We start from the raw sequence: 27,891 nt of genomic DNA on the forward strand, positions 1-27,891 counted from the left end.
TTTTGTACACAAAAGTGATCATTTTGTACACAGTAAGTTCGTTCTGTACACAGTATGTTCGTTCTGTACACAAAGAAGAATCATTTTGTACACAAATTTGATGATTTTGTGAGAGAGAGAAGAATATATTTATTCATCGACGTTATTACAATGTTGGCCTGTGGGAATCGGAATAATGCGAATTCTTATACATGTGCATTTGAATATTTAAAATTTTCAATGAGTAATCTAAATATTGTATTATTGTGTTATTAATTTAAAAAATGTTAGGTAAAAACATTGTACATGAAAAGCAGCGCCGCAGGCCGTGAACTTTAAAAAAAAAAAAAAGAAGCGGGGTCGAGGGGCGGCAGCCCCCGCAGTGGGGGGTCAGGGGGGGTACAGCCCCCCTTGCGGGGTCTAAGGGGCAGAGCCCCAAGCGGGGTTTGGGGCAGAGCCCCATGAACGTACGGCAGCCTGCAGGGCGTAAAGAAAAGCTCGCCGCAGGCGCGGGGGTTTGGGGGCGGAGCCCCCGCACAAAGAAAATACATCATCCTACAGTAAAGAAAGTGTATGAAACAAGATGTAGTCCAATGACAAAAGATTGAATTAAGCAAATATACTTTTGAAAGACTACAGACACAAATTACACGTTCTCTTCTCTAACTGTATTACCTCTTCTTTTTGGTGCCGTTGTTCTGTTAATTATTAACTTCTAGGAATGAAAGTGCTGCTCAATGCAATTTATGTTTATAATAAAAAAATCTCTCAAAATCAAAAAACACAGCCAATTGAGAACTCTCATTGTGATAAAGCTTCTTTGTTTTGTCACACTTGATAACTTATGTGCTGAGATCGCGTAAAGCTAATTCAAAAAATTGCTAGAAGCTTAACAAGATTTTGTGTACGAATAGTGTTTTCTGTGTACGTTGTTACGGTTTCCGTGTACAAAATCAGTTATGTTTGTGTACAAAATATTTTTGTTTGTGTACAAAACAGACCTTTTGTGTACAAAATAATCAATTTTGTGTACAAAATCTTTAATTTTGTGTACAAAATATTTTTTGTGTGTGTACAAAAGGGACGTTTTGTGTACAGAACGTACTTTTTGTGTACAAAATGAAATGAACCGTGTTCCACTTCAGCACTTTCCTAATGTAGAACCGAGAAGAAATGTGCAGAAATAGTCATCCATATTACAGACGATATGTTTAAAAATAAAATCATACGAGGAATATGACAAAGGCTATGAAGAATACTTTTGTAGAAATAGTCATTTACGTCACAAGGACAAAGGCCCGAAAGTACTTTTCCATGTGACGTATTGAGTTTTTCATGCTTGCTATGGGAACCGAAAGTAGAAAAATGTTTACTTTCGCCCCTCAAAATTGACATTTTTACTTTCGGTTCCCATAGCAAGCATGAAAAAGAAATAGTAAGTCAGGATTTTTGGTCAGGGCGAGGGCGACCTGGATTGGGTACGAGTACGACTTGTAAGTATAAGCTGAAACCTGAAATGTTAACTTTTTGACTTGTTGTCAAAATGGAAGTCAACCTGAAACTACTTTCGAGCCAACCTGATTTTTTCAGGTCAGTTTCATTTTCTTTAACCGGAAACACAGGGTGGCGTTAAGATCAGGTAAATGAGATTCCGATTCAAGTTTTACTTTACCTGAACCACTCCGACCATTAGACGACAGTTGTATAAAAAATGGAAAACATGCATACGAGCAATTTTTCTCTAATGTCGATATACATGTCCAGAATAGAGATGAAAAACCGGAAATTTCAACTCAAATTTTCCACCAAAATATTATGTAAAATGAAGCTAGATTGTCAAAAGAAGGCTTGAACAAAAGTAAGTGAATGTAGTTATTCCGTAATATTTTCATGAAGAAGTATGTTCTACAAGTACGACTTAGACATTATTGACTCAATCTTGATTGCAATACGATCACTTCATTTTAGTTTTTTGGCGAACTCTATCTATTTCGACGAATGTAGCCTTATTTTATGACGTTCTGCTGGAAAATTTGAGTTTTTGGTTCGGTTTAGACAGGCAATTTCTTAAAGGAAAACCTCTGTACGCACTCATGCTTCCTTTTGTTATAGTTTGTTCTTAGCTTTCTCGACTATATTATTACTACGATGGGAGAATTCATATTTCTCTGTTAGATTTACAAATCACTGAGAACCAGGTCTTGCACTTTCTCTTGATATTAAATTAAGTTGCTAGATTCGCTATCGTGAAAATCACTGTACAGAGATCTCGCACCCAACAACCAAAACACAAGTCGGCGCCCCTGTCCGGAGGTAGTTGCAAGCATAGAGTTAGACTAGACCTAGAGGAATTATGACCCAAAATTCATTGAAAAATTATATCAGACACACTATTAACACGAAAACGTCAACTTTTCTTTGCTTTTGAGGTTGCAAGTTAAGGTAAATAAATCTCTGTCTATAAAAAGAAATTTCTATAATTAGCTCAGCATATTTTTCCTAAATCACTTTTAACACAATGCAAATGTAGATTCTATCATTAGTTGTTTGTTTACTGAGGAAGAAAGTAAATTTCAACAAAGGCGAATCGTTCGGGTTGAAATTTCTTATTTTCTTCGAGGGGTGAATAGAGCGTCTTTCATACTTCCAACGAGAAAACTCATGTTTTTATCCCACATACACCACTAAGAACATCGTTTCATTTCGCTCTGGCCGCAGGACTTCGGTCTTGATAAACAAAAAACTATTTGACCGTTTTCTACACAAACAAAAACATAAATTTGTTATCTAATTTTTCAAAACAAAAAACTATGTGTGGGGAGAAAGCTTCTATTTTCTCCCCTGTCAAAATAAGATATTCATTTTACATGCTTCTGCACCTAAACCGTTCATTTCATCAATGAAGTATTTCTTTCGGTCATCATATAAAATACTGTAGACTGTACGTAACTTCACTCGAAAACTCGACTTTTCATTGTTTCCGTCCTTGTGACGTAATATTATTTTACGCGCTGACGGTGTCGAAAGTGGTGCAATATGTTAAATAAAAAGTACGGTTTTTGCCATTTTCTCATGATGGACTTTTGAGGGGAGAAAATAAAGTTATTCACACTGCTCACATGAAAAGTATTTTATATTTCAACGATATCATTTTTAGCTTTTCGTCGATGGCGCCGGCGCACGGGCTGGACCCAAAAGCCTGGCTAATTAGAGATAATGAAAACGGCAAAATTGTGTATGTTGTTGCTTAGATTAATTTTTTCCTGAAGATAGTGCCGAACGAATTCTCGAACACTGAATTTCTATATAAAATGTGAATTTGGCGATTTTCATTCAAAACGTAAACCACTCTTAGTGTTACAACATTGACAATTCAATTTCCGTAAAATTAAACGAACAAAAAGTGAAAGTGAAAATGGACAGGATAAAGCTACTCGCTGTGATTGAAGCAGGTCAAAAGGAAATCAGTTATGATTTGACTGGCAAGCTGAGCGATTTACGGAAAACTATGACCGACCTACAATATATTTCTAACGATGACGTAGAATATTTTGTAAAATTAGAGAATGGTAAAGTGATTGAAACAGCTGACCCGAAATTCGAGAAATATATTCCAATCAAAGAGTATGTCTACGACACTAACAAAGTACGTATGTCCAGTCTCAAGGAGTCAATTGAAGTCATCACTGGCACAACTAGTCAATTTGTCATGTTCAATGTTAAGAAATCTCTTGCTGATCTACGAAAATTGTTGGTGAAGCAACGTTACATTGAGAACGAAGACGAAACTCATAGCTGGCGATTTCTAATACGTGGGAATTTGTCTGGAAGTGAAACAGTTCCAATGGATGCAGGTGAAAATTGCCTTCCAGTCAAAGGTTTTCTGTATGACACCAACAAAATACGTATTATCGATATGAGGCGCATGTAAAACTAAAAGTTCGAAAATTGGAGCAGAGCAAACTAAGCTTTCGATGAAAGCAAAGATGGCTAACCTGTAAATTCGTTTTTGAAAGCAATAAATATTTGTTGAAGTATAAAACTGAAAAGCTCAATAATGTCGTAATGAGTAGTTTCACACCACAAACGGTATTCATATCGGCACATTAAAGATTTCTTGTTCCCTTATTCGTTTATCTAACGTACTTGTCTGTTAGGACTCAGTTAAAGATCAACTTACAGGATAATTTTAAAATTACTAACTAATGACACAGCCTGAAGGGAGTCAGCTGCTGTGATAGTGATCGCCTCTGGCTTGTGCTGGAAACCTCTCATTCGCTAAAAAAAACCTTTTAGCAGGCGTTAGGAAAATAACTATTTTATTTGGTAATGATTGGTGATTTTGAAAATATCCAGGTTTATGTGAAAAACTTGACACTTTGACTGGTACAAAATATATTCACTACGATCTTGTGTCAGCACTTTCTATGTGAAAATGGGCACTTTAACTGGTCCAATTATTTTCCGCGATGGGTCGTTGCAAATAGTCAATAAACATAGAAATGATTAAAGATGGCGTTGCGTCGTCGTTGTAATCTCCCGCTAAAAATTATCTAAGCTACTGAATGATGAAAAGAGGAATGTGTGATTAAGTAGAGACAAACAGGTGTCTGAGAGGAGGAGGCCTTTTCAAAATTTTAATAGTAGTAGAAAAACAGGTTTTTAACATGGTAATGAGTTGTTTTCTGGCTTCAAGACTTCAAGACAATAGTACCTGTCTCGCTGAGACATTTTTTGTTCGGACATGTGGGAAGGTGTATTTCGTGCCAAAGGCCAAATGTAAAATACGGTAGATAAGCAAGCACGAAGAACGTTTGTGAGAAAAGAATGTACATGTGTATTGTAACTTACGTTCAAAATATTTGAAAAATGTCGAATTTTGTGTTAGTTGCCGCTGTTTACTACAGGTGACAGGCTTTATTTGTGTTGCGATTATTGTTTTTGTAGTTGTGTGAGTGTGAGTCATATGTTTCCGAAAAAACGTTCTTCGTATTTGCTTATCTATATGTTAAATCAACGGTTTCGACCTCGACAACAGACACTTCAATTTATGCCCTGCTTATACTCACTCTTTTCATTTGTATTTCATTCAAAATTGAGTTAAGATCGAGGCTGTTTAGTTATATGAAATCAACTCGGGTTATAGACTTGCGTGGCAACAATAAAGCTTGATTTCCACTTACAAAAAACCACTCCGTTTTGCCTCCGTTTAGCTAAATCACACCACTTTTCTATTGTTTAAAGTGTAAACGGAGAGAAAACGTAGAATTATGAATGTAAATGTCCTGAATAAAGAATCATTCTTGCTCGAGTCATCGTTGAGTAAACAGTTCGTTTCATTCCGTTTTGCCGATACAACTAAATCTCACAGGTTATGGGCCCAGACACAAAGTTTTTTTTTACGAAAGTGGAAATCAAGCATAATTGTTTGTGGAAAATACTCTGATCGCTGGATTGCTCTATATGACACAGATTTTTTGAGAACGAGATTTTTTGAAGAATTTTTATCATATGCATATATTTAATTCAAAGGAATTTTAAGTTTTCGTTTTTTTACATTACTTGTAACGATGTGAAATTTTTTGTTTTTGTAAAATTTGTGTCTGAATCCAAAATACTTGAAAATTATCGCGTACGATATAGAATGAATTTGTATCAGAATTGAATCAGAAAATTACGACAATTCAAAGAAATCGATTTTCTTCAAGCAATGGTAGCCAAATGAATCTAATGAGAGATAAAATTTCAAAAGGCTAGCGTTACGTATCATCACTGTGGTATCACAACTTAATTCACAGTTAGAAATCGGGATGATTTGAAATTTAAAAGTAAATGTGTAATCTTTTGCCGCGTCAATTTTAACGAAATCAATAAATCGGAAATGCCAGCAATCGTCTCCATCTCGCAATTTCTCATAATTGAGTTCCACTTTTTGTCCACTCACATTGTCATGGATTGAAAATTCCAAATCTTCAATCTCTATATGTAGAAAAGAGTAAATCTTTGCGATGAAAATTTCGCCACTTGAATTGAATACTGTTCTGAACTCTGACCTATGGCTCGCAAGTCTATCTCTCAATTTTCTGTCACATGTAGCGCTTTTCAACGTCAGTGTCTTTCTGGCTGCATTGCACTCTATTGTAAGTTGCGAGATGTTCAAGTGATGCAAGAACAATGAACTAAGCTCATCACTTGACAACAGATCCTTGATTGGACTAAAGTGTTCCAACTGATCCAATGTGATCCTAGAAAATCCGATCAAATTCTTGAATGGCTTGAAAATCTTCTGTTTGTTCGCTGCATTTGATTCCAAATTCAGTCTTCGAATCTCCTCATCCACCCACTTTGCACACGATCTCAACACATCGATTTCATCTAATGACAGAGCGTCCATGTTCAACAGATCAACTAGAGTTTCCTGACTGATATCGACGAAGTACTCGTCATTGAACGCCACTCCACTGTTGTAACGAATCATCGTTCTCACCTGGTCAACAGGTACGCAGAGGTATTCCGATGGAAATTTCATCAATTGATCGTAAATGATGCAACAATTGGATTCGTTCAGTACGTCCTTGATAAACGAGAACATTGCGTCGTTCATGTTGTAGACTTGATACTTATCACCGGCGACAAATGTCTCGAACAGCTCTGACAAATCATCCAAATCGTTGAATTCGTTGGTGTAAATGTACCTGTGTGTTGACGACGAAATTGTGCAATTGTAGGCCGAGTCACAGAGTGGATTGACGATAGGATAGCTTTGTTACTTACGTCAACATATTGATGAAACCGGCTGGTGTTAAATCCGGTATTTCGATGGGTTCCGATCCAGTCATTTTAAGGTCATGATTCGCAAAAAACATTTGCTCGAACACTGGACTACCTGTCAGCATCAATAGTTTGTTAATTAAAGAAGGAGAATTATTTGCCATAGGGAAGGTGCTATACGGTCACACTGACCTGAAGCCATTATATTTTTGTGAGCATAAACGATTTCTTTCTCTTTACCAACGACGAATGTTATATCAGCAAAACGTTGATTGTTTACGAACCATTTTATTCGCGACTCGATCGCTAATGGAATATCATCAATGGTGCTCTTTGCTTCGTTCATTTTTATGCGGAGTTGAACACTTCAATTTATTGACTTTAAAATGATCACTCGGATGTCGGATCAAGTTCGAGAACTTAAGAATACAATTTGCTTTCGATCTGCATCTGTTTCGATCTGTTATCGTCCTGTCAAAATTAATAACTGGAAAGTTATACGAAAAGTGTCGTGAAGTTTGCTGTTTTAGAATAGTTATTTGTGTATCTGTTTTGGACGATTGATTTTAGGCAGTTTCGATAGTGCCTGATACCAATCGACCAAAACAGCTACTCATAAAATTTGTCATGTAAGGGGCCGAAAATCCGAGAAAATTTTCAAAACTTCTGGTTTAACCCCGACACATGTAAATGTTTTAGTTGCTTGAGAATCGTTGAAAAATCCAAGGTTCTGAAAGAACAGGTTAAGACAGTCACGAAGGCCTTGGAAAAATCTTAGTGGCCATTGTCAAAATATTTTTTTTATAAATTTCTAATCTTAAAAGCGATTATGGATAAACTAAAAAAAATCTTTATATTTCAGCAGGTACATTAGTCATTTTCATGCTTCGGGGCCGAAAATGAGGGCAATTTTTCGAATTTTCTCGGGTTTCCGGCCCTCTGCATGCAAACTCACATGTGCACCTGTTTGGGACGGTTGATTTAAGGCACTTTCGCTTGTAAGCCTCACTTCGTTCGGCCTACAATCCGCGAAATTGCCTAAAATCAATCGTCCAAAACAGGTACACAAATGACTATTACATCACAAGGACAAGTCCGAAAGTACTTTTCCGTTTGATGTATTGAGTTTTGAATGCTAAGAGAACCGAAGGAACCGAAACTAAAGAAACTGTAAGAAATATATTTTCATGTCTTGGGCATAAATTACGGAATTTTTCTCGTAATTTAGGGCATCAGCATTAAAAGTTGTATACACTCACTTTCACTCGGGCTACACACGGGCTTTTTTAAGCGTCTATTTTACACATTGTGTGTAAAAACTTTTTGAAAGTGTGTAAGTTTACACAGTTCTCCCCAGAAAAAATATATTTGCAATTTCAAAATGCAAATTTTTCTGTTCAGAATTAATCGTTTTTTCTATTACATTTTTTATTGAAAATTGACAAATGTAATGTTATAACTTAGAAACTTGACATGGTCAAGTGTAAAAGAAAATTTTTAGCCCCGTACGAAGTACTGGGGGCTTATAAGATTAATATGCCGTTTGTAACACGTCGAATTGGAAGCAGACAGTAAGGGCAAAGCATTTGGTTATGTTCATAGATGACGAATCCGCAATAAAAAAAATGTCCGTCCGTCCGTCCGTCCGTCCGTCCGTCTGTGACCCCTCTAGCTTGAGTAAATCACAACCTTTTTTGAAAATTCTTTTTTTCCCCGATTGGTATCGACAAAAGTAAGGTCAAGTTCGAAAATGGGCATGATAGGGTCGGCCCTTCCAGAGCTAGGGCCCTATAGGTGTTTTTCAGTCTTTCGACGATATCTACCGAAATACGCACGCAATAGCTGCTTGTGATATATCAAATGAAAGGTATTGACGAGTAGAACAAAGTTGCTGAACATTGTTTTTGGGTAAGATGCAACGCGGGCTTGTTGGGAGGACTCAAAGGTCGTTACTCGGTGTTTTTTGCACATAAATCGAGTAAATCTCATTCGATTTTGCTAGTTTTTGTTTAATTTGAGAGATAATTGAATGCCGAATAGAATGATGGCAAAAAAAGTTTCAAATTTGGGCCTTTGGACTAAGGCCGCTACTCGGCCCTAAGTGTTATTTGCACATAAATCGAGTAAATCTCATCCGATTTTGCTAGATTTAGTTTTTTATGGAAGGTAATTGAATACCGAAAAGAACGTGTCGAAAAAAGTTTCAAATTTGGGCCCTTGGACTAAGGCCGCTACTCGGCCATAAGTGTTTTTTGCACATAAATCGAGTAAATCTCATCCGATTTTGCTAGTTTTTGTTTCATTTGAGAGGTAATTGAATACCCAATGGAAAGTTGGCAAAAAATTTTGGGTTTCTAAAATAATGTCGTAAATTGTTGGTTTTATTTGAGAGGTACTTCGTACGGGCTTTCGTAATTGCGCTATGCGCAATTTTAAAAATGAACACATTCAGTAAATTTGACCATGCCCAACTTGATTTGCATTTTGGTAACAGACGCATTAGAGGGTTGTAGACGTATTAGGGTTCCGGGCGTATTACGGCTACGGACGTATTATGGTTACGGACGAAATAGGATTACGGGTAGTACGGGGCTAAGTCGCAGCAAACGCTCCGACTGTTCTGATGCCTTGTTGATTATTGATGTAATGTCTCAATGTTAGTGTATTTATGTAAAATTGTGATTTTTAATAGCTTTTGCTAAATAAATGTCGATTATTATATTATGTAGAGGCGCCACATTTTTTTTATAGTACTTCAATCTCACTGGACTTTTTAGCCCCGTACGAAGTACTGGGGGCTTATAAGATTAATATGCCGTTTGTAACACGTCGAATTGGAAGCAGACAGTAAGGGCAAAGCATTTGGTTATGTTCATAGATGACGAATCCGCAATAAAAAAAAATGTCCGTCCGTCCGTCCGTCCGTCCGTCTGTGACCCCTCCAGCTTGAGCAAATCACAACCTTTTTTCAAAATTCTTTTTTTCCCCGATTGGTATCGACAAAAGTAAGGTCAAGTTCGAAAATGGGCATGGTAGGATCGGCCCTTCCAGAGCTAGGGCCCTATAGGTGTTTTTCAGTCTTTCGACGATATCTACCGAAATACGCACGCAATAGCTGCTTGTGATATATCAAATGAAAGGTATTGACGAGTAGAACAAAGTTGCTGAACATTGTTTTTGTGTAGGATGCAACGCGAGCTTGTTGGGAGGGCTCAAAGGTCGTTACTCGGCCCTAAGTGTTTTTTCCACATAAATCGAGTAAATCTCATCCGATTTTGCTAGTTTTTGTTTCATTTGAGAGATAATTGAATGCCGAATAGAATGATGGCAAAAAAAGTTTCAAATTTGGGCCCTTGGACTAAGGCCGCTACTCGGCCCTAAGTGTTTTTTGCTCATAAATCAAGTAAATCTCATCCGATTTTGCTAGATTTTGTTTTATTTGAGAGATAATTGAATGCCGAATAGAATGATGGCAAAAAAAGTTTCAAATTTGGGCCCTTGGACTAAGGCCGCTACTCGGCCCTAAGTGTTTTTTGCTCATAAATCGAGTAAAACTCATCCGATTTTGCTAGATTTTGTTTTATTTGAGAGATAATTGAATACCCAATAGAAAGTTGGCAAAAAATTTTGGGTTTCTAAAATAATCTCGTAAATTGTTGGTTTTATTTGAGAGGTACTTCGTACGGGCTTTCGTAATTGCGCTATGCGCAATTTTAAAAATGAACACTTTCAGTAAATTTGACCATGCCCAACTTGACTTGCATTTTGGTAACAGACGCATTAGAGGGTTGTAGACGTATTAGGGTTCCGGGCGTATTACGGCTACGGACGTATTATGGTTACGGACGAAATAGGATTAAATATTACGGGTCGTACGGGGCTAAGTCGCAGCAAACGCTCCGACTGTTCTGATGCCTTGTTTTTTGTGTAACAACTTCACATTGATTCATTCCCATGAAATGTCACAGCAGTGAAGTTTGTTCATGAAAAAATAATTCAGGGACAGCAGTTTTTTTATGAAGAAAAGTACTAAATTGTATTAGATTTTAATTTTACCCTTAGTTTCTAAACTACATTCTCCTATACACACCAACTCAACTTTTGCGTTCACCGCTCATCTATTCTAAGCAACCTTATTACTTTTGTATTAGTTAGCATTTCAAGCGAAGCCTTTTTAATACAGCAACTTAATGCGATTTTTTGACAGAAATTCATAAATTAGTAGCGAAAAATACGTCTATAACCAAAAGAGTGTAAAAATAAGCAAATTAGAAAATCCAATTTTCTCCTTGCTGATAAATTTAGCCTGTTTTTACTCAAAATAATTAAAATTTATTTCTGGTAATGTTTCTATTTCTGCTTCCGCTATGAAAATACCTTTCCAATAAGCTATCGCAAGACAAGTTTATTAAGAGGCATCAGCACTTTTTCCTACCACAAAACCCGAAAAAACGACCCGAAAACTGTTGATGTATCTCTTAGGAAGTCATATAAAATGATTCGAATATGCTTCGGAAAGGTAATATGGACTTTCGCCGTTGGAATTGCGGTCTTACAATTTCCAGAAATTAATAAAATAAAATAATGAAATTAAAGTACCTCTGTTTTGAGCTAAAATTTTCACAAAACTGCTCACTTTCCTGACAACACCAAAAATATCACAACAAAAGAGCCTATTATATGAAAAACTGCCACTGATTCGGTTGGAATTGCGGTCACAAATTTTTAAAATAAATCTTTAAATTTCACAAATGTTAAAAAACAAACTGCAATAGGTTTAAGCATTATCAAAATATAATAAAATGGCGTCACACTAAATCGAATCATTTCCGAAAAATGATTTCAAAAATGATGTCATTTCGATTAAAATGCTACTTTCAGTAAAGGGGACATATGGGCAGCAAATTTTTGATCTAAATAACAAAATGAATTTAAACGATTTCAGCCTTTATTATGAGCTGATTACCAGTGCATACATTGTAGAAGTTGATTTCAGCAAATAAGTAACAGAAAATCTACATATTTAAGTCAAAATTTTGTGTGTTCAAATTTAAATTATTGCGCTTTTCCGAATTTCCTAGTTGTTTTGAGTTGTGATCGTTGGATGGAGCAAGTATCAATTGTTAAGAAGAATCATGTTGGAGTGTGTCTGAGGAGGAACAATTATGCCTCTTAATAATTCGGCCAAAAAAACGTTTTTTTCATATTGAAAATTGTGGAAAATCAGACTTCGGCGAAACTTGATGACTCTTTTTAACTTTTTAATTTTTTTTTTATATGTTATGTTTATATTTTAGAGTGGACCTCATAGAAAGATAAAATGCTGTTTTAAGGTTGAAAAAAATGTACAACCTGGTCGTGGTGGTTTTTAGAATGAAAAAAAAAATCAACTACTCGAAAATTTTCAAATTTTGATTTTTCGTCACCTGCAGATGATGAAGAAAAAAGTTTGTATGCGGCTTTTTGGTACCTATGGGCCACTAGAACTTTTTCTGGAGGGGTCCATTTCCGATCCCACAAAATCGACCACCTCTAGTGAAAACACTACAGAGTAAAATAAAGCAGCCAGTAGCGGTTCATTTCTGAAACGCCAAATAAAGGACCTAATACTCTGGATGAAAATGAACTCAAATGAACATTAATGTGACATAAATTGAATTAATTTTATTTCCAAAAAATAGGGCTAGATAATTCAGGTCTCCAGTCAAATCAAGCGCTCTTGCTTCATTTATTTTACTCTGCCGCGAGCGATTTTGAATCCAATAACCACTCCCAATAACCACAATAAACAAAATAGAAGCCAAACATTTTATTGAAATATTTAAATAAAACAATGAAATTCTAACCTCAAACATATTTCGTTCGTACATTCATTCAAATCACTAATCGATATGATCATAGCACTGCTTCTAGCACGAACACTCATTCTTCGAACATCAAAAAGTCCCAAAATTTTCAAACATGTATGTGTGTACGATGTGCTGTGTGTTTTTATTCACACCAAGAAGTCATGACGAGAAAATGCAAGGCCTATTTTAATTGCATAAGACTCCAAATATTTCTTATGTTCATGCTAGAAGCAGAGCTGTGAAACGATTCATAATGCCCGCACGTTAGTAAGCGTGCGTGACGCAAGTCCTCTACTACAAAAGTTTGCTTTTTTTTGGAATAGGATATAAAGAAACATTTTTAATTTTCCACATTTAGAAATTTGAGATACAATCACAACGCATTTGGTAAAACTACCGCTCCAGTTATTCGTGAATGTATGAACTGCTATCCAGCTCCATCTTCTGCATCTCTGTGTCGATCCATTTTCTATATCGGGCCACATTGACATAGGCTCCCCTAAAACGGTACAAAAATTTATAATTAACTTTGCGCAGTCTTCATTCGAAGCATCCTTCCCTGAAAATTGATTCAACTTACGGGATATTTCTTTCCGAACATCCAATTCCCCATGAAACAATTCCCGACTGGTAGTATGAATGGCTTGTATTCGGAATTTTACATACAAGCGGACTACCTCCATCCCCTTTGCACGTATCTTTACCATACTCTCCGCCAGCACAGATAAATGAGCTGTCCAATCGGAAATATTTTCCCAGCACCGTATTTCGAAACAGCATTTGACACAGGAAATTCGGAATGACAGGTACATCCACCTTCTTCAGAATTGTCTGAAATCTACTCTCACGACTGTGATTTTCCTTTCCCCATCCAGACACAACGCATCGCTCCTTGCTGAATGAATAGTTTTGGGGTGGTAAACAGATTGTGTTGACGTTGTCAGCTAATTCCACAGGAGTCTTTAGTATCAAAAGGGCGACGTCATTCAACAATGTTGGGTTGTAGTAGTCCTTGTGAATAATAACTGATTGTATTTCGCGATCTTGATGAGGTAGAACCTCGTTGGTCTTTTCCATATCCCATTCACCAGCTCGTATATGTAAAGTTTTCGGATGCATTTTGTGTATACAATGTGCAGCTGTTAGCACGACGTTGGGATGAATCAGACTACCACCACACTGATAGTCGAAAAACTCTGATTTCAAAGTCTTTTTCAAAACCATTACCATCCAAGGAAATTCGGAAAAGCCGGCTGTATCATCTCCCGAAATTCGTGGCTGAAGCATGTTGAAATTCCTTTGGCCACACCGCGGTTGCAATTTTTTTGTATTGTCTATGTTATTGCCGTCGTCGTATTCCATATCTTCATCGCCTTCAGTTAAGTCAGTAATTTCTTTCGATATAAATTCTTCGTAAGAGTTCATGTCTTCATTGTTACTGTCGTCGTAGCTTAATTTACAGCATATCTCCGATTCACTACAATATTGTGGTCCCTCACTGTCTTCATCCAGTCCCATTCTAGGTGCAAATAAATTAGCACCGGTCGTAATTACACTTCCATTATCACACAGATGAAAAGGCACACACACATTATTACAAATTTGTGAAACCGATAACTGAACGGACGTAGTATTGAAATAAGATTGGCCAGGTGGAGGAATATAGAATATCTGCTTAATTAGCCTCCGTATCCGACTGTCTGTGATTTTCGGTATTGGTCTGCTTGATGATGATGTTAGCAATATGATGAATATTGTTGCTCGAATAAAGATAAGATCCATTTTTGCGCGTTCTTTTAACTTCTTTTGATGCATTACCCGTCCTACACTCTAACGAAATCAACGACAAATGAGCTTCGTGTACCGAAACATTCATTTCAAAACTCTGAGTGGAAACTGCACGTGACGAATTTTCAATTATAAATGAATCCTTCTGCACGTTTTCTGTCATCATACCAGAGGACGAACCGTAAAACTATTAGAAGCACTGGGGCAATTCCGTGCGAGATTTACTCTGTCGGGTTCATGAAGTAAAATATTGTTTTTATAACAACGATTAGAGTTGAACATGAACAGCCACCAAAATAGCCATTGTTAAGTTGTTCATGAAGCAAAATTGTAAAATCTCGCATGGAGCTACCCTTGTACATTTAAGGGGTATAATTACCTGCTATGTTTAAAATTTAATACTTTTGTTTCTACCTACCAATATTTCACATTTTTATAAGAAAAAATCGCCTCAATGTCTCACCTGTCCAGTGGTTCTGTTTGATCAGGTATCTACTTATACGTTTATTGGGGTTGCAATAAAACCAGACAGGAAATTCCGTTTTTGTGATTTGGTTTTTTTACAATCCGCAATACTCATGCTTTTACGCTTGTAATAGGCACAGGTTGAAACAGAAGAAACAGATTATGTGTGTAAGGCGGTAAATGTTTGTTTTTAAATCTCTGTTGTTTCGAATTTTCGGGTTTCCCCCATTCACCAGATTTTAGACTCTTGTAAGTGCATCAGATGTGATTTAGCCAGTAAAATAATATTTACTCCGTTTATGATACACCTTCACTTTTTATTAACTCTTATTGGCTGATCTTTCTAGAAAGGTTTTGTTTCTTGATTTGTAATTTGTCTTCTCTTTCTTATGACGGTATGAACGTAACATCTGTTACTTCTGCTGTTCAAAGGATGTTGCATGTGTTTCACACAAAATTCTACACTTTAGCAGTTTTAACAAGCAATAATGAGGAAGAATTAGCCATGCACTAATTTTTGTAGTCGTTGTCAGTAACAGATGACTAGCTGATTCTGAAATTACTGGTTTGTCTTTCACCCGCCTGAAGAAAGAAGTTGCAAAATTCGTAAAAGGAAAATGTTTCTTGCGACAACTTTTGCAACTACTTCAAAAGACTGGGAGCAACCTGAAGTAGTTGCAAAAGAAGTTGCAAAATTTGTAAAAAGGAAATAGTTTTTGCAACAAGCTTTGCAACTACTTCAAAAGGCTTTGTCTTTCAACAAAATAATTTTATTGTATTTGCGCAAACGATCAACTTATCGACATAATAATAGGCTTATGAAGTAGGTATATAATAATGACGTCACGCATTTCGCACACTATGACAGAATAGGTTTGTTCCAAATAACTGTAAGCCCGAACCGCCCGAACTTTGACAACACGAACGACGACGATTTCATCCACAGAGATAAACATAACCTGAACGTCAACAAATTTCTTTGTAAATTTTTCCTTTAAATTTTCGTCAACCCAAGGCTAAGCTGTCTTTTGTGGATGAAATTTGACATTTCGGAATGACCTTGGAACAAACCTATTAAGTTTCGGTATAATACTCCAAAAAACAGTTTAATGACCATATATTCACGGCAATGCAATAAAACACGCTGTACTCGTGTTTTGTGTAATATACACGAGTGTATAACACTGGCAATATTCCCCGGTATGATACACAGCCTTTGATTCACAGGCTGTGAGTTCGTTTAAAGCTTTTGCAAACAGAACCTAAAATAATGACGAAAAAACAATGAAAATGAGAATCGAATTCCGGATGAATTTCCAAATTATTGATTCGATTACTTCAGTTGAACTGAATAAACAAAAATATTGAATTTGAGTATTTTACAAAGTAATTGACCACAAAACAAAACAACATCTCAATTACTTCTGCTGAAATACCAGTAATTTAATACCATATGATTTTCGCCGAGATTGCAACCACCTTACAGCAACTGCTATGCACTTATCTTGTAACATATGTGTGTGTGCTGGCATAAAATTATGTGTATCAAATTTGTTGCATAACATGCGGAACAACAATGTATCACAGTAATCTACATTTTCAGCCACAATATTAGGGCATTGTACACGTTTGATATCTATGATTTGTGTAATAAACCGTAAGAGTATTATACAGTTATCTCAGCATTAGTGACCGTAATGGAATTTAAAACGCTGCACTTCTATCATTATTATAATAATGTACGCTGAACTCACTCGGACACGTTCACGTAAGTTAAAGTTATTATCCTGAAGCTGTGTCGATCCTTTCATGTTGATAAAAAGTTGACCAAATTATGTTACACACATGCAGTAATGTTTTAAATTGGAGAGCATCGCAATTCGTATACCAACGTTTTGCAAAGTCTACCTACCGATCGCTATAAGCAAATTTTTTTTAAATTAACTAACCTTGACTTATTTGAAGTCCTAAATTCAACAGACGAAAAACCGTCTGATGACAGAACACCAAGTCAACAACACAATTTTCGAAGCAACACAACAGACTTAATTACGATTTCGTAACGGAAAACAATTTGAAATTTAAAACAATTTATATCTTCGACGAGTTAAAAAGTATTTCTTGTGCAAGCAACATCAACCAAATATAAAATGTATAGCAAAAGATGGTAAATGGCAATTGTTACTTTCTCAGACAAAATTAGAGTACGTTTGTCTCGACAGGTAATCTAATCCAATTCAATGATACGTTTGATCGGTCTTCGCTGTAATTTTCGAAAAAGTTGTATTACCGCAACAATTTCAGTTATTAGGTTTATGTTCTTACCACAAGACGAGGCACGCAATGTGTTGCAATAATAGCGCATTTGCGTATTTGATTTCCGCGGTTGTACATTATGGATATGTTGAGGTAGCACAAAAAAAAAGTTTTACTGAAAAACAACACAATGATTCTAATACCGTACCTTATTACACCATCTAAAACCGAAGATTGCATTATTCAATGTTACGAAATTGATATTGCTATGAGGACCTAATTGGAATAACCAAAGCATTTCGAAAATTATTGCGATGTTTATAAATTTCCGCAAGGTGTGACTGTTGCAGAAGAAAGTCGAATGATGACAGAATGCCTTGCTCGGAGCTTTCAATTTCAATAGAAAAACAAAAGAAATTTGAAATCTCCCACTTTCACTTACGATATTATTGCCTAGAATGCTTCTTTCGCGCTAAAATTACATTTTAAAACAAATGAAGCGATAGACGTTGTACCCAAATCCACTCTTTGAACAAAAGAAATAAAAGATTTAGGCATTATATGACGATCCAAGGTAAATATAGTGCGGAAGTAATGTTTATATATAACCGAATCAGATTATTAGTCCGAATCATAGTAATGCTTGATTTCTACTTACCAAAAAAGTACTCCGTTTGAGAGACGAAATTGTTTTTTTTTTTATTTTTTGCTTTGTTTACTTGACATAACGCTATCTCACGGAGTATTTTTTGTTGAGTTGAAACCATACTTAAACCATTTAATAAATTTTTGCATTGACATCAAACTTATGTGCTGGGGTTGTCTATGCTTGGATTAAGGAATTTGTTCTTGTGTTGTCCGTTTGAGTAGATCGCCACCAGCTTTCAGTGGGTTAAGATTTTTGTTCAAGTTTTTCATAGAAAGGACTTCATCTTGCACAAATTTAATACCTTTAGTATCTGACACTACAATATGCAACATGACAAAACTTGATTTCAAAACCCTCTGAAACCCCGTGCTTCCATCTACGTAGTAAACACATACTAGGCGAGCCAATAATAATCTATAGCATTACCTACACACTATATGGACACTGCTGCTGATATCAGCCTTGAGCTTAGTCAGGGCATAGTAAATCCATTTAAATATTGACAGTAAATCAACATTTGCAACAAAGGGTGCGACGCGCATCGGAAAGAAATAGAATGTACCTTTTTACATAGAATGTGGCGACAATAGTTTTTTGTGTGAAAAATTTGAACATAATTATGTCCGATATTCAAATGTTTCAACATAGAAAGTAGTGTCATCTGTTGACCATTAAAATCTCAAATAATTTCCACTGCAGCCATCTGTTATTTAACTCACTGAATGAAATTGTTGCGACAATAGAAACCGTTGAAGTTTAGCGAAATCCACTTCTTTTGTTTTGAAGAAATGTCAAATCGCCACAGTGCATTTTTAATCGTAAACAAAACTGTGTCAAAAATTTGTAGTGTTTCGCGTAAAACGGAGTTTCGGTTTCAGTTTCGGTCACAAAATATCTCCGAGTGTGTACTTTTTAGTGTCTAGTGTCCTGAGGAGAAGTAAAATACGTCAAATTCTCCAAAAATAATTTTAACTCGAATTTACTAAAACAGTGTATAAGTGTTGTGAAAATTTGATTTTTATCTACGCACTTTGCGTTGTTTCTATAGGTAATTTGGCTACGATTGTGCAATTCAGTGTTCGATTTCCTTAATTTCTGAGTTTATAAATTCCTTGAAAAACGTGTTGTGCTAATTCGAAAAACAAGCAATGCCGCAAATATGGATAAACCTCCTTAAGCTGCCAGCGGACTTACGCCGTTTAGCTCTCCGTTTACGAACGAACAATGCAAGCTCCTCCCATTTCTCATTGTTAAAAAGTAAACGAAGACCTAAACGGAGTAAGTGCGATTGCAGCTTTATCTTTAACCAACTTTAACCAAGACCCGAGAACTTAAGACCCGTTTCATCACAATTAAAAATGCACGGCACGGCACTGGATTCAAGTGTGAAAGGTAAACAACAATAATTGACCATATCGTCTTTTATATATACTGCAACTGCACAGAAATTGCATAAGAGACATAATTTTGTGTGCTGAAATAATTTGTTGACTGCCGCCGAAATTTATTAGGTTTTTGATCCTAAAATGCAGTTACAAATTCGATTCGATTTTTTCTTTCTGTTTCTCGTTACTTCTTCTTTCGATTCCGTTATTGGAATGCCTTCTGAAATCAGTTCTACAGTTGTCCGAACGAAACACGTAAGAAGACGGCAAGGATATCATTATATAAGGTATTCAAAACATTAAATTGCAATAAAACAATCAAAATTCTGTTTGATTGTACACATGTACAGAATGCGTTAAGTGTACGAATGCTTTGGATGTAACGTGCAGTCTCTTTTTTTCCGTTTTTGTTTTTGGCAAGTTACAGATAATATTTCGTGGTTTCATTCAGAAAATGTTTGAAATAAAAAGAAAACAAATAAAAAGGAAGAAAAAGATCGCAATTTCAGGTTATTGACATCGGATCGGTTGGCCGAATGAACAGGTCTTAGTAGAAACTCATTTTTTTCTCTCTTTCAAATTTGTATAAATATTTATTTGTAATGCCACATGAATGTAATACCTAAAATGAGATAATGTTTACTGAATCATTTGTTTCTGATGTGTCTTTTGGTTTATCTGTAAACGTTTTTTTCTTAAAAAAAAGTATTTTTCCACATTTTTAATAAACTGGATGCATTAGTCATTGCAGGAATGTGGGAACTTAAAGAAAACAATTAATTAATTAAGCAAAATCTGGTCTACAGCGTCGCTAAAGGTGTATAAATTAAATCAGTCGACGTAACTCGATCCAAACAGGTACTGATGTCTATCTGGTCAAACTGACTTTTTCCGTTTTGATAAAGAAGCCACTTCCACTTATTTCAATAACAAAATATTTCCGATTTATGAACCTAGGCGTTGCTGATGTTCGATGAAAAAGTTATCCCAGAACGCATAATTATTAGAATTCGGATTCACACCCGCACGTAGCCCATCTTCTGTAATGGTTACGTAGTTAATGTCCCGTTCATCTTTGTCCACTTCGTTCCAATCGATTGACGAGTCTTGTAGCGTTGGACGTCTACAACAGTTCAGTCTTGTTAATATCATTGCAAATTCTTAAAGCCGAACAAAGGTCAATACCCTGTCGTTGCAAAATTTGCGACAATTCCGGTCATCATCTTGATAACTGAAACTTCTTTGGAGTCTAGGCTGAGACTTTCATAAGTGCCAGGCGCAATAATTTCGTCCCAATTTTTAATTCTGCATTTACAGTCACACATTACGTGTCGTTGCGATTTAATTAGAGCGAATTTTAAATTGGGCGAATTTGAATACTAACTTGAACACGTAAAATATATCGTCACCGTGAGTACTGTTTCCGGTCAGGCCGTGAGCGTTTGCATTTGATAATTTCTTGAATCTACTCAACATCAAGTCTACTGAAAATCTGCGAAACAGGAAGACAATTAATGGAATAATGGAAAGGCGGTCGAAAATCCATTACATGTAGTAAAAGGTACGTCCACACGACACTTTAGATTGTAGCTTAATGGCACGATGAACCGGATACGACAATAGATCATTCATCATACTGCTGAATTGAGCTACTTGAGTTGTGATGTTGCCATTGCCAAAATAGAATTGTCGAACTTCGTTTGATAGAAGAGGATAGTCCTTTAAAGAAAGGTCAAAATCGGAATTAGAATTTCGATCCAATTAACGAGATTAAGTACCGGGTCACTGAAGCTGTAATTGAGTCCCAACAGTGGTAATTGGAATCTAAATTCCTCTTTGAATGGGGTCAACAAAGAAGGATTTTGTATTTCAGCTGACGTTGCTGAATACGATTCAGCATCTGCGTATCCGAATAATGTGTCAATACTGGATCGACCGTATTTCTCTTTATTGAAGTAATTTACCGGTGATTCCAGTAAAAATGGATTTTTTGATGTTGCAGCTGGAGTTGAACGAAAAATAAGCGAAAGAAACTTAAAAAGGAAAAAATCCATTACATTCTACAACTGGTGTCCAAGGTAACCTAATGGCCTTTTCCTTCGTTCCTGGGGTATAAAAATCTGTGTACGCCATAGTGACCAACGTGTCAGCATCAAGATTCTTTAAATAATCGATCAGTTGTTGATCATTTGACGGCTGAAAGCCGTGGCTAATTGCAAAATCTCTTGCTATTTTTCTATGATCTTTGACATAGCTTAAAATCCACGGTACCAGTGCTGAAGCACTGAAGCAAATGGCTTTGTTGAATAAACCCTGCGAAGCTGGTGAAGCCATATGTAAACTAACAGACCAGCATCCGGCACTCCAGCCATGGATAGTTACTTTATCCTTATCCCCGCCGAATGAATGAATATTGTCACGTACCCACTTCAAGGCTAACAGTTGATCCTTAAGTGCAAGGTTACCAGAATAGTTTCGATTTCCCAGAGAAAGAAACCCGAATGGTCCTACTCTATAGTTAAATGTTACCAAAATAACGTCATGGTCTAACAACAATTCCGGACCATAAATGTTGCCTGAGCCTGCATAGAACCCTCCACCGAAAATGAAAAATATGACTGGCAGTCTTTTCGAAAATGTTGTGTCTGAAATTAGGACTAGTGTCTTAACTGATCTGACTTATGTTTTGGGTGAGAGTGGATTACCAGGCGTAAATACATTTACATACAGACAATCTTCGTTTCCAATTGGTTTGCCAGCGTCCATTTGATTGCAAACATTTTTATATTCGAAGGCATTCAGCGTCGAGTTCCATGGTTCCGGTTTAACAGCTTGCTGAAAATGTTGTGGATTCAAATTGCCTGAATTTTCGAGATGCATTTAGTTCAAACCTCAAATCTACGATTTCCGACAGGAGGCTGTGCGTAGGGAATTCCAGTGAAAGATACAATCGGTCTTTGTTCCAGCAGCGTTTTTGAGATACATCCTCGAACACGACCCCGTTCAGTATTTACTACTTTATGTTCACAATTAGCGTCAATTTGCCAAATAAATGCACTGATAAATATTGTAATTCCGATACGACTGGACAACATGACTGCATTCAGTCTACTGACAATTTCAGTATACCGGAAATATTCTTCTATCGACAAGTTCGTTATCATGTTTTGCTCGTGTTGCTGACAAATCACGAACAACAGCAAAAAGTGTGTAAGATTTGTATGTTAACCAAATACAGACTTTCATTGTTGTTATCGCAAATGCTAATAAAAATTACAATTTTCGGTTTTGAAGTTCCGATAGACTTCGGTGATCATTATCTCGAAAATGTGTACAAATTTGTTAACACCGAAATTTTACAATCTTTCGGCTGCATTTTGCCAACAAATTGTCTCCGATACTGTCTCCCAACCATAATTGAATTTCTCGAGTTCGTTGCGGGAGGATAATTGAACAAGACAAATTAGCGACCATTATTCATGTTTTATGAAGAGAAAACAAATCAATTAATCGCAGTTTTCGTGTTTTTGAATCACGAAATTTGCGATCATGTTGTGCATCAATTTTTTATTGCTCATAGTACTACATTGCAATTGGATAGCAATAAACGCCAGAGTATGACAATGTGTACACAAGACGGAGCATGAACTTAAATTGTACTCTCATCAGTATACAGTTGCAAGTACATGCTTCGCTCGGTTTTCCTTACATAATAAAATGTCCCTGCGCGTTGTGGATATATTCTCCTTAATCAAGACTTGCATCACGTCTGGAAATAAATGATTTTCATAAAATTCCTCGAATATATTCGGCCACCTCACATATAAATCAGTATATTAGCAAAATTTACGAGTACATCATTTAACGTATAATATAAACTGTTTAAAGCCATTGAATTATTTCAAATTTATGAGCCAGGCATAAAGTACACACGCACGTACCAAGCGGTAATGTAAATAAAAAAAAATTGTAAGAAGAACCTCTGGTTGGTAGTCAGTGTCATGATTTATGTTTATTTATCTTGTCACTGATACCATTTTCCCTTTATACAAGAGGTAAGATTGAAAAGGTTCTCGTATTCACATTGTGTGTTAAAAATGTTTTATCGGCTCGGTCTCAGATATATGGAAAGAAATGGACGTTGAAATTGGATAGACATCTCAAAATGAAATGGAAAATAATTACGTTGGATGATGCCAATTAGCGGAAAATATAAAAATCGACTCGACGAGAGCTTTTTATTCAATTTTATTGAATTTGATGTTGAACAAATGTTCTGCCTATAGAAGAACTAATACTAATTCATCTGTCGTTGACCAATTTGTGTTCTTTATATCAATTTAGATCAGTTGAACGGCTTACTGCTCATGGTAGTGGTTCAACGATGCATTATTTAAAAGCAAAAGGTCCTTTAAGTATCAGCAACAACATCCAAACAACACGTATTGAGCTTTGGTGGCGTGTTCAAAATTTACGCAATTCGTCTCTTCCTACTGAACTGGCAGTGTAAAACTTGTGACAAAATCGGTACCAAACGATCAGATTCTTTTGAAAATATGTCTATGTAGAAGGTAGATTTCGTTTCCGGCCAAACAGGTGGAATTTTATCCGTTTCTATCCTCTTCAAAAAGTTGTAGTATTTGCCCTATAACATGCATCAACGCTGCTTTATGAACTTTTCTAAAAAACGGTCAAATACCTTTTTAACTGGACACTCTTTTGGTACACGAGCCTTTTCATTTTCCACTAAAACCTTGGCGATCAGCCGCAACAGTGGTTCCTCTTTTGTGGAATGTGCTACTTTACAAACATTAATCGTTTTGTTCATATATTCGACATTGTCGAAATATATGCCGAGCTTAACTATCGGTTTTATATTGGATCGCTTAACAGTCAAATTGACATCATAAGCACCAGATATATTCGATGGGACCATAGAATATTCGACATACTCAGCAGCATAACTCTGAGTATAATTGAGGATGTCCACTTGTAATGTCGGCTAAAACATAAAAGTATTTATGAATACACCCACCCAGCAACAAAGTCAACAAATGCAAATTTCCTTTACCCAAGCATCGATGATGAGTATTTGTTGAAAATGGAAAAAAACCATCAGACACGTAGCGAAAAGAGTACGTAGGAACATTGGCGAATCAATATTGATTGAATCTGCTGTATGTTGTAACTTTTACAGTGCTAGTACCGCCGCGTCGATGATGTTGCAATGTCGTAATGTACGGCAACCGGCAATGCCATAGAGAGAATTAGAGTAGGATGTATAATAATTGTTAGGGAGTACCTCACATCCTCCATGTGTTTTAAATTATTTAACACTCAGCAGAGAAATTTACGTTCCTCTACGAACCGTACGTACTTAGTAATTCAGTGTGTGGTTCTCCTTTCAAAAAATTCATTTCAACTAGCATCGCTACATCTCTATTCGCATTTTTTCATCCATCCTGGTGTAGACGAGACGAATATCTAAGGGTAGACCAACAATCAAATGTCAGTAAATGTCTTCACACAGGACTGACCTTTTCCCCTCTACAGTTTGTACAGACAATGCGAAGTTGGCATAGGTCAACATGAAAATTTATTTAAAAAATTCACGAATATCAATGGATCTGAACGCCAAGCATTGTTGTCACAGGTAGTTATATGATGATTAAACAAACCGATTTGTTCAATCAGAAAACTAATCTAAATTTGATGAATGTTACTAATCATGGCAATGTACCAATAGTTTAATGCTAATGCTTCGTTGGGGATACAGCGACTATAGCGTTTTGAATGGTTACACAATGTAGACAATCACAAAACCAAATTTTATTCAGATTTTTGTAGTTCTCAATTTTTGAGTAGGTTTCTCCTTAAATTCTGGCAATGAAGGAAGCATTTTTATTTGGATGATGTTTTGACGTCACTGGCAATTAGAACAACCTAGGCGCTGCTGATGTTTGATGAAAAATTTATCCCAGAACGCATAATTATTACAATTCGGATTCACACCCGCACGTAGCCCTTCTTCTGTAATGGTAACGTAATTAATGTCCTGTTCATCTTTGTCCACTTCCTTCCAATCAATTGGTGAGTCTTGTAGCGTTGGATGACTGCAACGATTCAGCCTTGTTAATATCATTGCAAAGTCGTACAATTGAACAAAGGTCAATACCCTGTCGTTGCAAAATTTGCTACAATTCCGGTCATCATCTTGATTACTGAGACTTCTTTGGAGTCCAGGCTGAGACTTTCATAAGTGCCAGGCGCAATAATTTCGTCCCAATTTTTAATTCTGCATTTACAGTCACACATTACGTGTCGTTACGATTTAATTAGAGAATATTGAATACTAACTTGAACAGGTAAAATATATCGTCGCCGTGAGTACTATTACCGGTCAGGCCATGAGCCTTTGCATTTGATAATCTCTTGAATCTGCTCAACATCAAATCCACAGAAAATCTGCGAGGCAGGAAAATGAATATATGGAATATTGGAGAGGAGGTCGAAATTTCATTACATGTAGTAAAAGGTACGTCCACACGACACTTTAGATTGTAGCTTAACGGCACGATGAACCGGATACGACATAAGATCATTCGTTATACTGCTTAACTGAGGTACTTGGGTGGTGACACTTTCATTGCCAAAATAGAATTGTCGAACTTCATTCGATAGAAGAGGATAATCCTTCAAAGAAAAGTCAAATTAAAATTCCGATCCAATTAACGAGATTAATTACCAGGTCACTGAAGCTGTAATTGAGTCCGAATAGTGGTAATTGAACACGAAATTCTTTGTCAAAGGGGGCCAACAAAGAAGGATCTTGTATTACATCTGATATTCCTACATAAGACTCTGCATCTACGTATCCAATTAGCGTGTCCATACTAGATCTGCCGTAGTTTTCTTTATTGAAGTAATTTACCGGAGAGCTCAGTAGAAAAGGATTTTTAGATGATGCAGCTGGAATCGAAGGATATAGAAGCGAACTAAATAAAATAAAGTCAAATTTGTATTACATTCTATAACTGGCCCCCAAGGTAGCCCAAAATATATTTCATTCGTTCCTGGAGGAGGTAAGCTATTGTTGGTTAAAGTGGACAATTTGTCAGCATCAACATTCTTTAAATAATCGATAAGCTGTTGATCGTTTGACGGCTGGAAGCCGTGGCTGATTGCAAAGTCTTTTGCTATGTCTCTATGATCCTTGACATCGCTTAAAATCCATGGTATCAGCGCTGAGGCACTGAAGCAAATGGCTCTATTGAATAGACCCTGCGAAGCTGGTGAAGCCATATGTAAACTAACAGACCGACATCCTGCACTCCAGCCGTGTGTAGTAATTTCAGTCTTGTCCCCGCCGAATGAATGAATATTGTCACGTACCCACTTTAAGGCTAACAGTTGATCCTTAAGTGCAAGGTTACCAGAATAGTCTCGATTTCCCAAGGAAAAAAAACCGAACGGCCCCAATCTATAGTTGAATGTTACCAGAATAACGTCGTGGTCTAACAGCAATTCTGGACCGTAAATGTTGGCTGAGCCTGCGTAGAACCCTCCGCCGAAAATGAAAAATATGACTGGCAGTCTTTTCGAAAATGTTGTGTCTAAAAGTCGATCGAATAATGTGGTAACTGTTCTATCTAATGTTTTGGATAAAGGGGATTACCAGGCGTAAACACATTTATATACAAACAATCTTCGTTTCCAATTGGTTTGCCAGCTTCCATTTGATTGCAGACGTTTTTATATTGAAAAGCGTCTAGCGTCGCATTCCATGGTTCAGGTGGTACTGATTGCTGAAAACGTTGTGAATTGAAAATGTCTAAAGTTTCCAGATGTATTAAGTTCAAACCTCAAATCTACGGTTTCCGACAGGAGGCTTAGCGTAGGGAATTCCAGTGAAAGAAACAATCGGTCTTTGTTCCAACAGCGTCTTTGAGATACATCCTCGAACCCGGCCATATCGAGTAGTTACTACTTTATGATGTTCACAATTGAAATTAGCGTTAATTTGCCAAGTGAATTCAAAAATAATGAATAATATTGTGATACGACTGGGCAACATGACTACCACTACCTTCAATGGTCTAACAATTTCAATTTACCGGAAATTTACTTTCATAGATTAAGTAATTCGTTCGTTCGTTCGTTATCATGTTTTGTTCGTGATGCACACGAATCACGAATAAGGAATAACCGAACAAGGTGTGTTGTTGTTAGTTTGTTTGGACTATGTAAGAGCGACAGTGATAGATTTTACGTGTGATGTCAATGTAAATGACGTTTGACCCATATGAAACATGCATTTGCATTGCCTAATCACGTAAAGCGCGGTAGGTACACGCTTCCACATTTTGATTTGATGTGTGGGAAGCGCGCTCTCCTCTTCGGGTCGGACTGTAATGTCCCCGTTCGTCAAAATAAAAATTTGGACCTACGGACGTAATCTACTAAATTAAAGAGAAATTAGGTTTCGGATCGTCTCATCCTATGCAAAATTAGAACTGAAACATAAAATGCATGACTGGATGTCATATATTCCGTCTGCATACAATAGGTACTGACTAGTGGATGGCACTAGTTCTGAAGCTATTTAATAACCCCTTGATTACCTTTGACGGCTATCCTCTCTGATACTGCACTTCCGAACGATTATCCGAGTCCAAATAGATTTGTTTTTGCTGACTTGGAAATTATTTATTTTAGACTAAATCTAATTTATTATAACACGTTCCTAGAA

General features: G+C 36.5%; 4 protein-coding genes across 6 annotated transcripts in view; 1 reads left to right on the top strand and 3 right to left on the bottom strand.

The window, feature by feature from the left end:
- Positions 1-5,493: 5,493 nt before the first annotated feature.
- On the bottom strand, positions 5,494-7,236 carry LOC119073861 (BTB/POZ domain-containing protein 6-A-like). Its single transcript, XM_037179726.1, has 3 exons — positions 6,943-7,236; positions 6,754-6,865; positions 5,494-6,674 (listed from the first exon to the last, which is right to left on the bottom strand). Exons 1-3 carry the CDS (start codon positions 7,094-7,096, stop codon positions 5,654-5,656), a joined length of 1,287 nt encoding a protein of 428 aa, XP_037035621.1. The 5' UTR covers positions 7,097-7,236; the 3' UTR covers positions 5,494-5,653.
- Positions 7,237-12,991: 5,755 nt separating this feature from the next.
- On the bottom strand, positions 12,992-14,479 carry LOC119073860 (phenoloxidase-activating factor 2-like). Its single transcript, XM_037179725.1, has 2 exons — positions 13,180-14,479; positions 12,992-13,098 (listed from the first exon to the last, which is right to left on the bottom strand). The coding sequence occupies exons 1-2, from the start codon at positions 14,412-14,414 to the stop codon at positions 13,005-13,007; spliced, it is 1,329 nt and encodes a 442-aa protein (XP_037035620.1). The 5' UTR covers positions 14,415-14,479; the 3' UTR covers positions 12,992-13,004.
- A 4,651-nt stretch (positions 14,480-19,130) lies between these two features.
- LOC119073854 overlaps positions 19,131-27,891 on the top strand; it is a 97,783-nt gene continuing 89,022 nt past the window's right edge. Inside the window, exon 1 of the mRNA XM_037179717.1 lies at positions 19,131-19,149. The gene's annotated coding sequence lies outside the window, so the exon portion shown is untranslated. The remainder of the gene's footprint in view (positions 19,150-27,891) is intronic.
- Positions 19,857-27,238, bottom strand: LOC119073846 (venom carboxylesterase-6-like). 3 transcript variants are annotated; one of them, XM_037179685.1, is made up of 8 exons: positions 27,004-27,231; positions 21,848-21,977; positions 21,200-21,787; positions 20,921-21,144; positions 20,692-20,861; positions 20,527-20,634; positions 20,328-20,447; positions 19,857-20,265 (listed from the first exon to the last, which is right to left on the bottom strand). In XM_037179685.1, exons 1-8 carry the CDS (start codon positions 27,214-27,216, stop codon positions 20,088-20,090), a joined length of 1,731 nt encoding a protein of 576 aa, XP_037035580.1. In that variant the 5' UTR covers positions 27,217-27,231; the 3' UTR covers positions 19,857-20,087. The 3 variants fall into 3 exon arrangements, with proteins under 3 accessions (XP_037035580.1, XP_037035581.1, XP_037035579.1); XM_037179686.1 differs by lacking the exon at positions 27,004-27,231 and adding an exon at positions 22,034-22,265; XM_037179684.1 differs by lacking the exons at positions 19,857-20,265; positions 20,328-20,447; positions 20,527-20,634; ... (2 more) ...; positions 21,200-21,787; positions 21,848-21,977 and adding exons at positions 25,065-25,255; positions 25,318-25,437; positions 25,500-25,607; ... (2 more) ...; positions 26,168-26,755; positions 26,818-26,947 and having other exon boundaries at positions 27,004-27,238.

Source organism: Bradysia coprophila, unplaced genomic scaffold (assembly GCF_014529535.1).
Source record: "Bradysia coprophila strain Holo2 unplaced genomic scaffold, BU_Bcop_v1 contig_138, whole genome shotgun sequence".
NCBI classification, from domain to species: domain Eukaryota; kingdom Metazoa; phylum Arthropoda; class Insecta; order Diptera; family Sciaridae; genus Bradysia; species Bradysia coprophila.

Coding starts and splice junctions, on each gene's coding strand:
- LOC119073861 (XM_037179726.1), bottom strand. CDS start 7,096: ATGAACGAAGCAAAGAGCACCATTGATGATATTCCATTAGCGATCGAG. Junction 6,866..6,942: donor CAAAAATATAATGGCTTCAG/GTCAGTGTGACC, acceptor TGATGCTGACAG/GTAGTCCAGTGTTCGAGCAA. Junction 6,675..6,753: donor GGTTTCATCAATATGTTGAC/GTAAGTAACAAA, acceptor GTCAACACACAG/GTACATTTACACCAACGAAT.
- LOC119073860 (XM_037179725.1), bottom strand. CDS start 14,414: ATGCATCAAAAGAAGTTAAAAGAACGCGCAAAAATGGATCTTATCTTT. Junction 13,099..13,179: donor TGTTCGGAAAGAAATATCCC/GTAAGTTGAATC, acceptor GTACCGTTTTAG/GGGAGCCTATGTCAATGTGG.
- LOC119073846 (XM_037179684.1), bottom strand. CDS start 27,216: ATGTTGCCCAGTCGTATCACAATATTATTCATTATTTTTGAATTCACT. Junction 26,756..26,817: donor TATAAATGTGTTTACGCCTG/GTAATCCCCTTT, acceptor ATCGACTTTTAG/ACACAACATTTTCGAAAAGA. Junction 25,836..25,887: donor ATTACAGCTTCAGTGACCTG/GTAATTAATCTC, acceptor TTTTCTTTGAAG/GATTATCCTCTTCTATCGAA.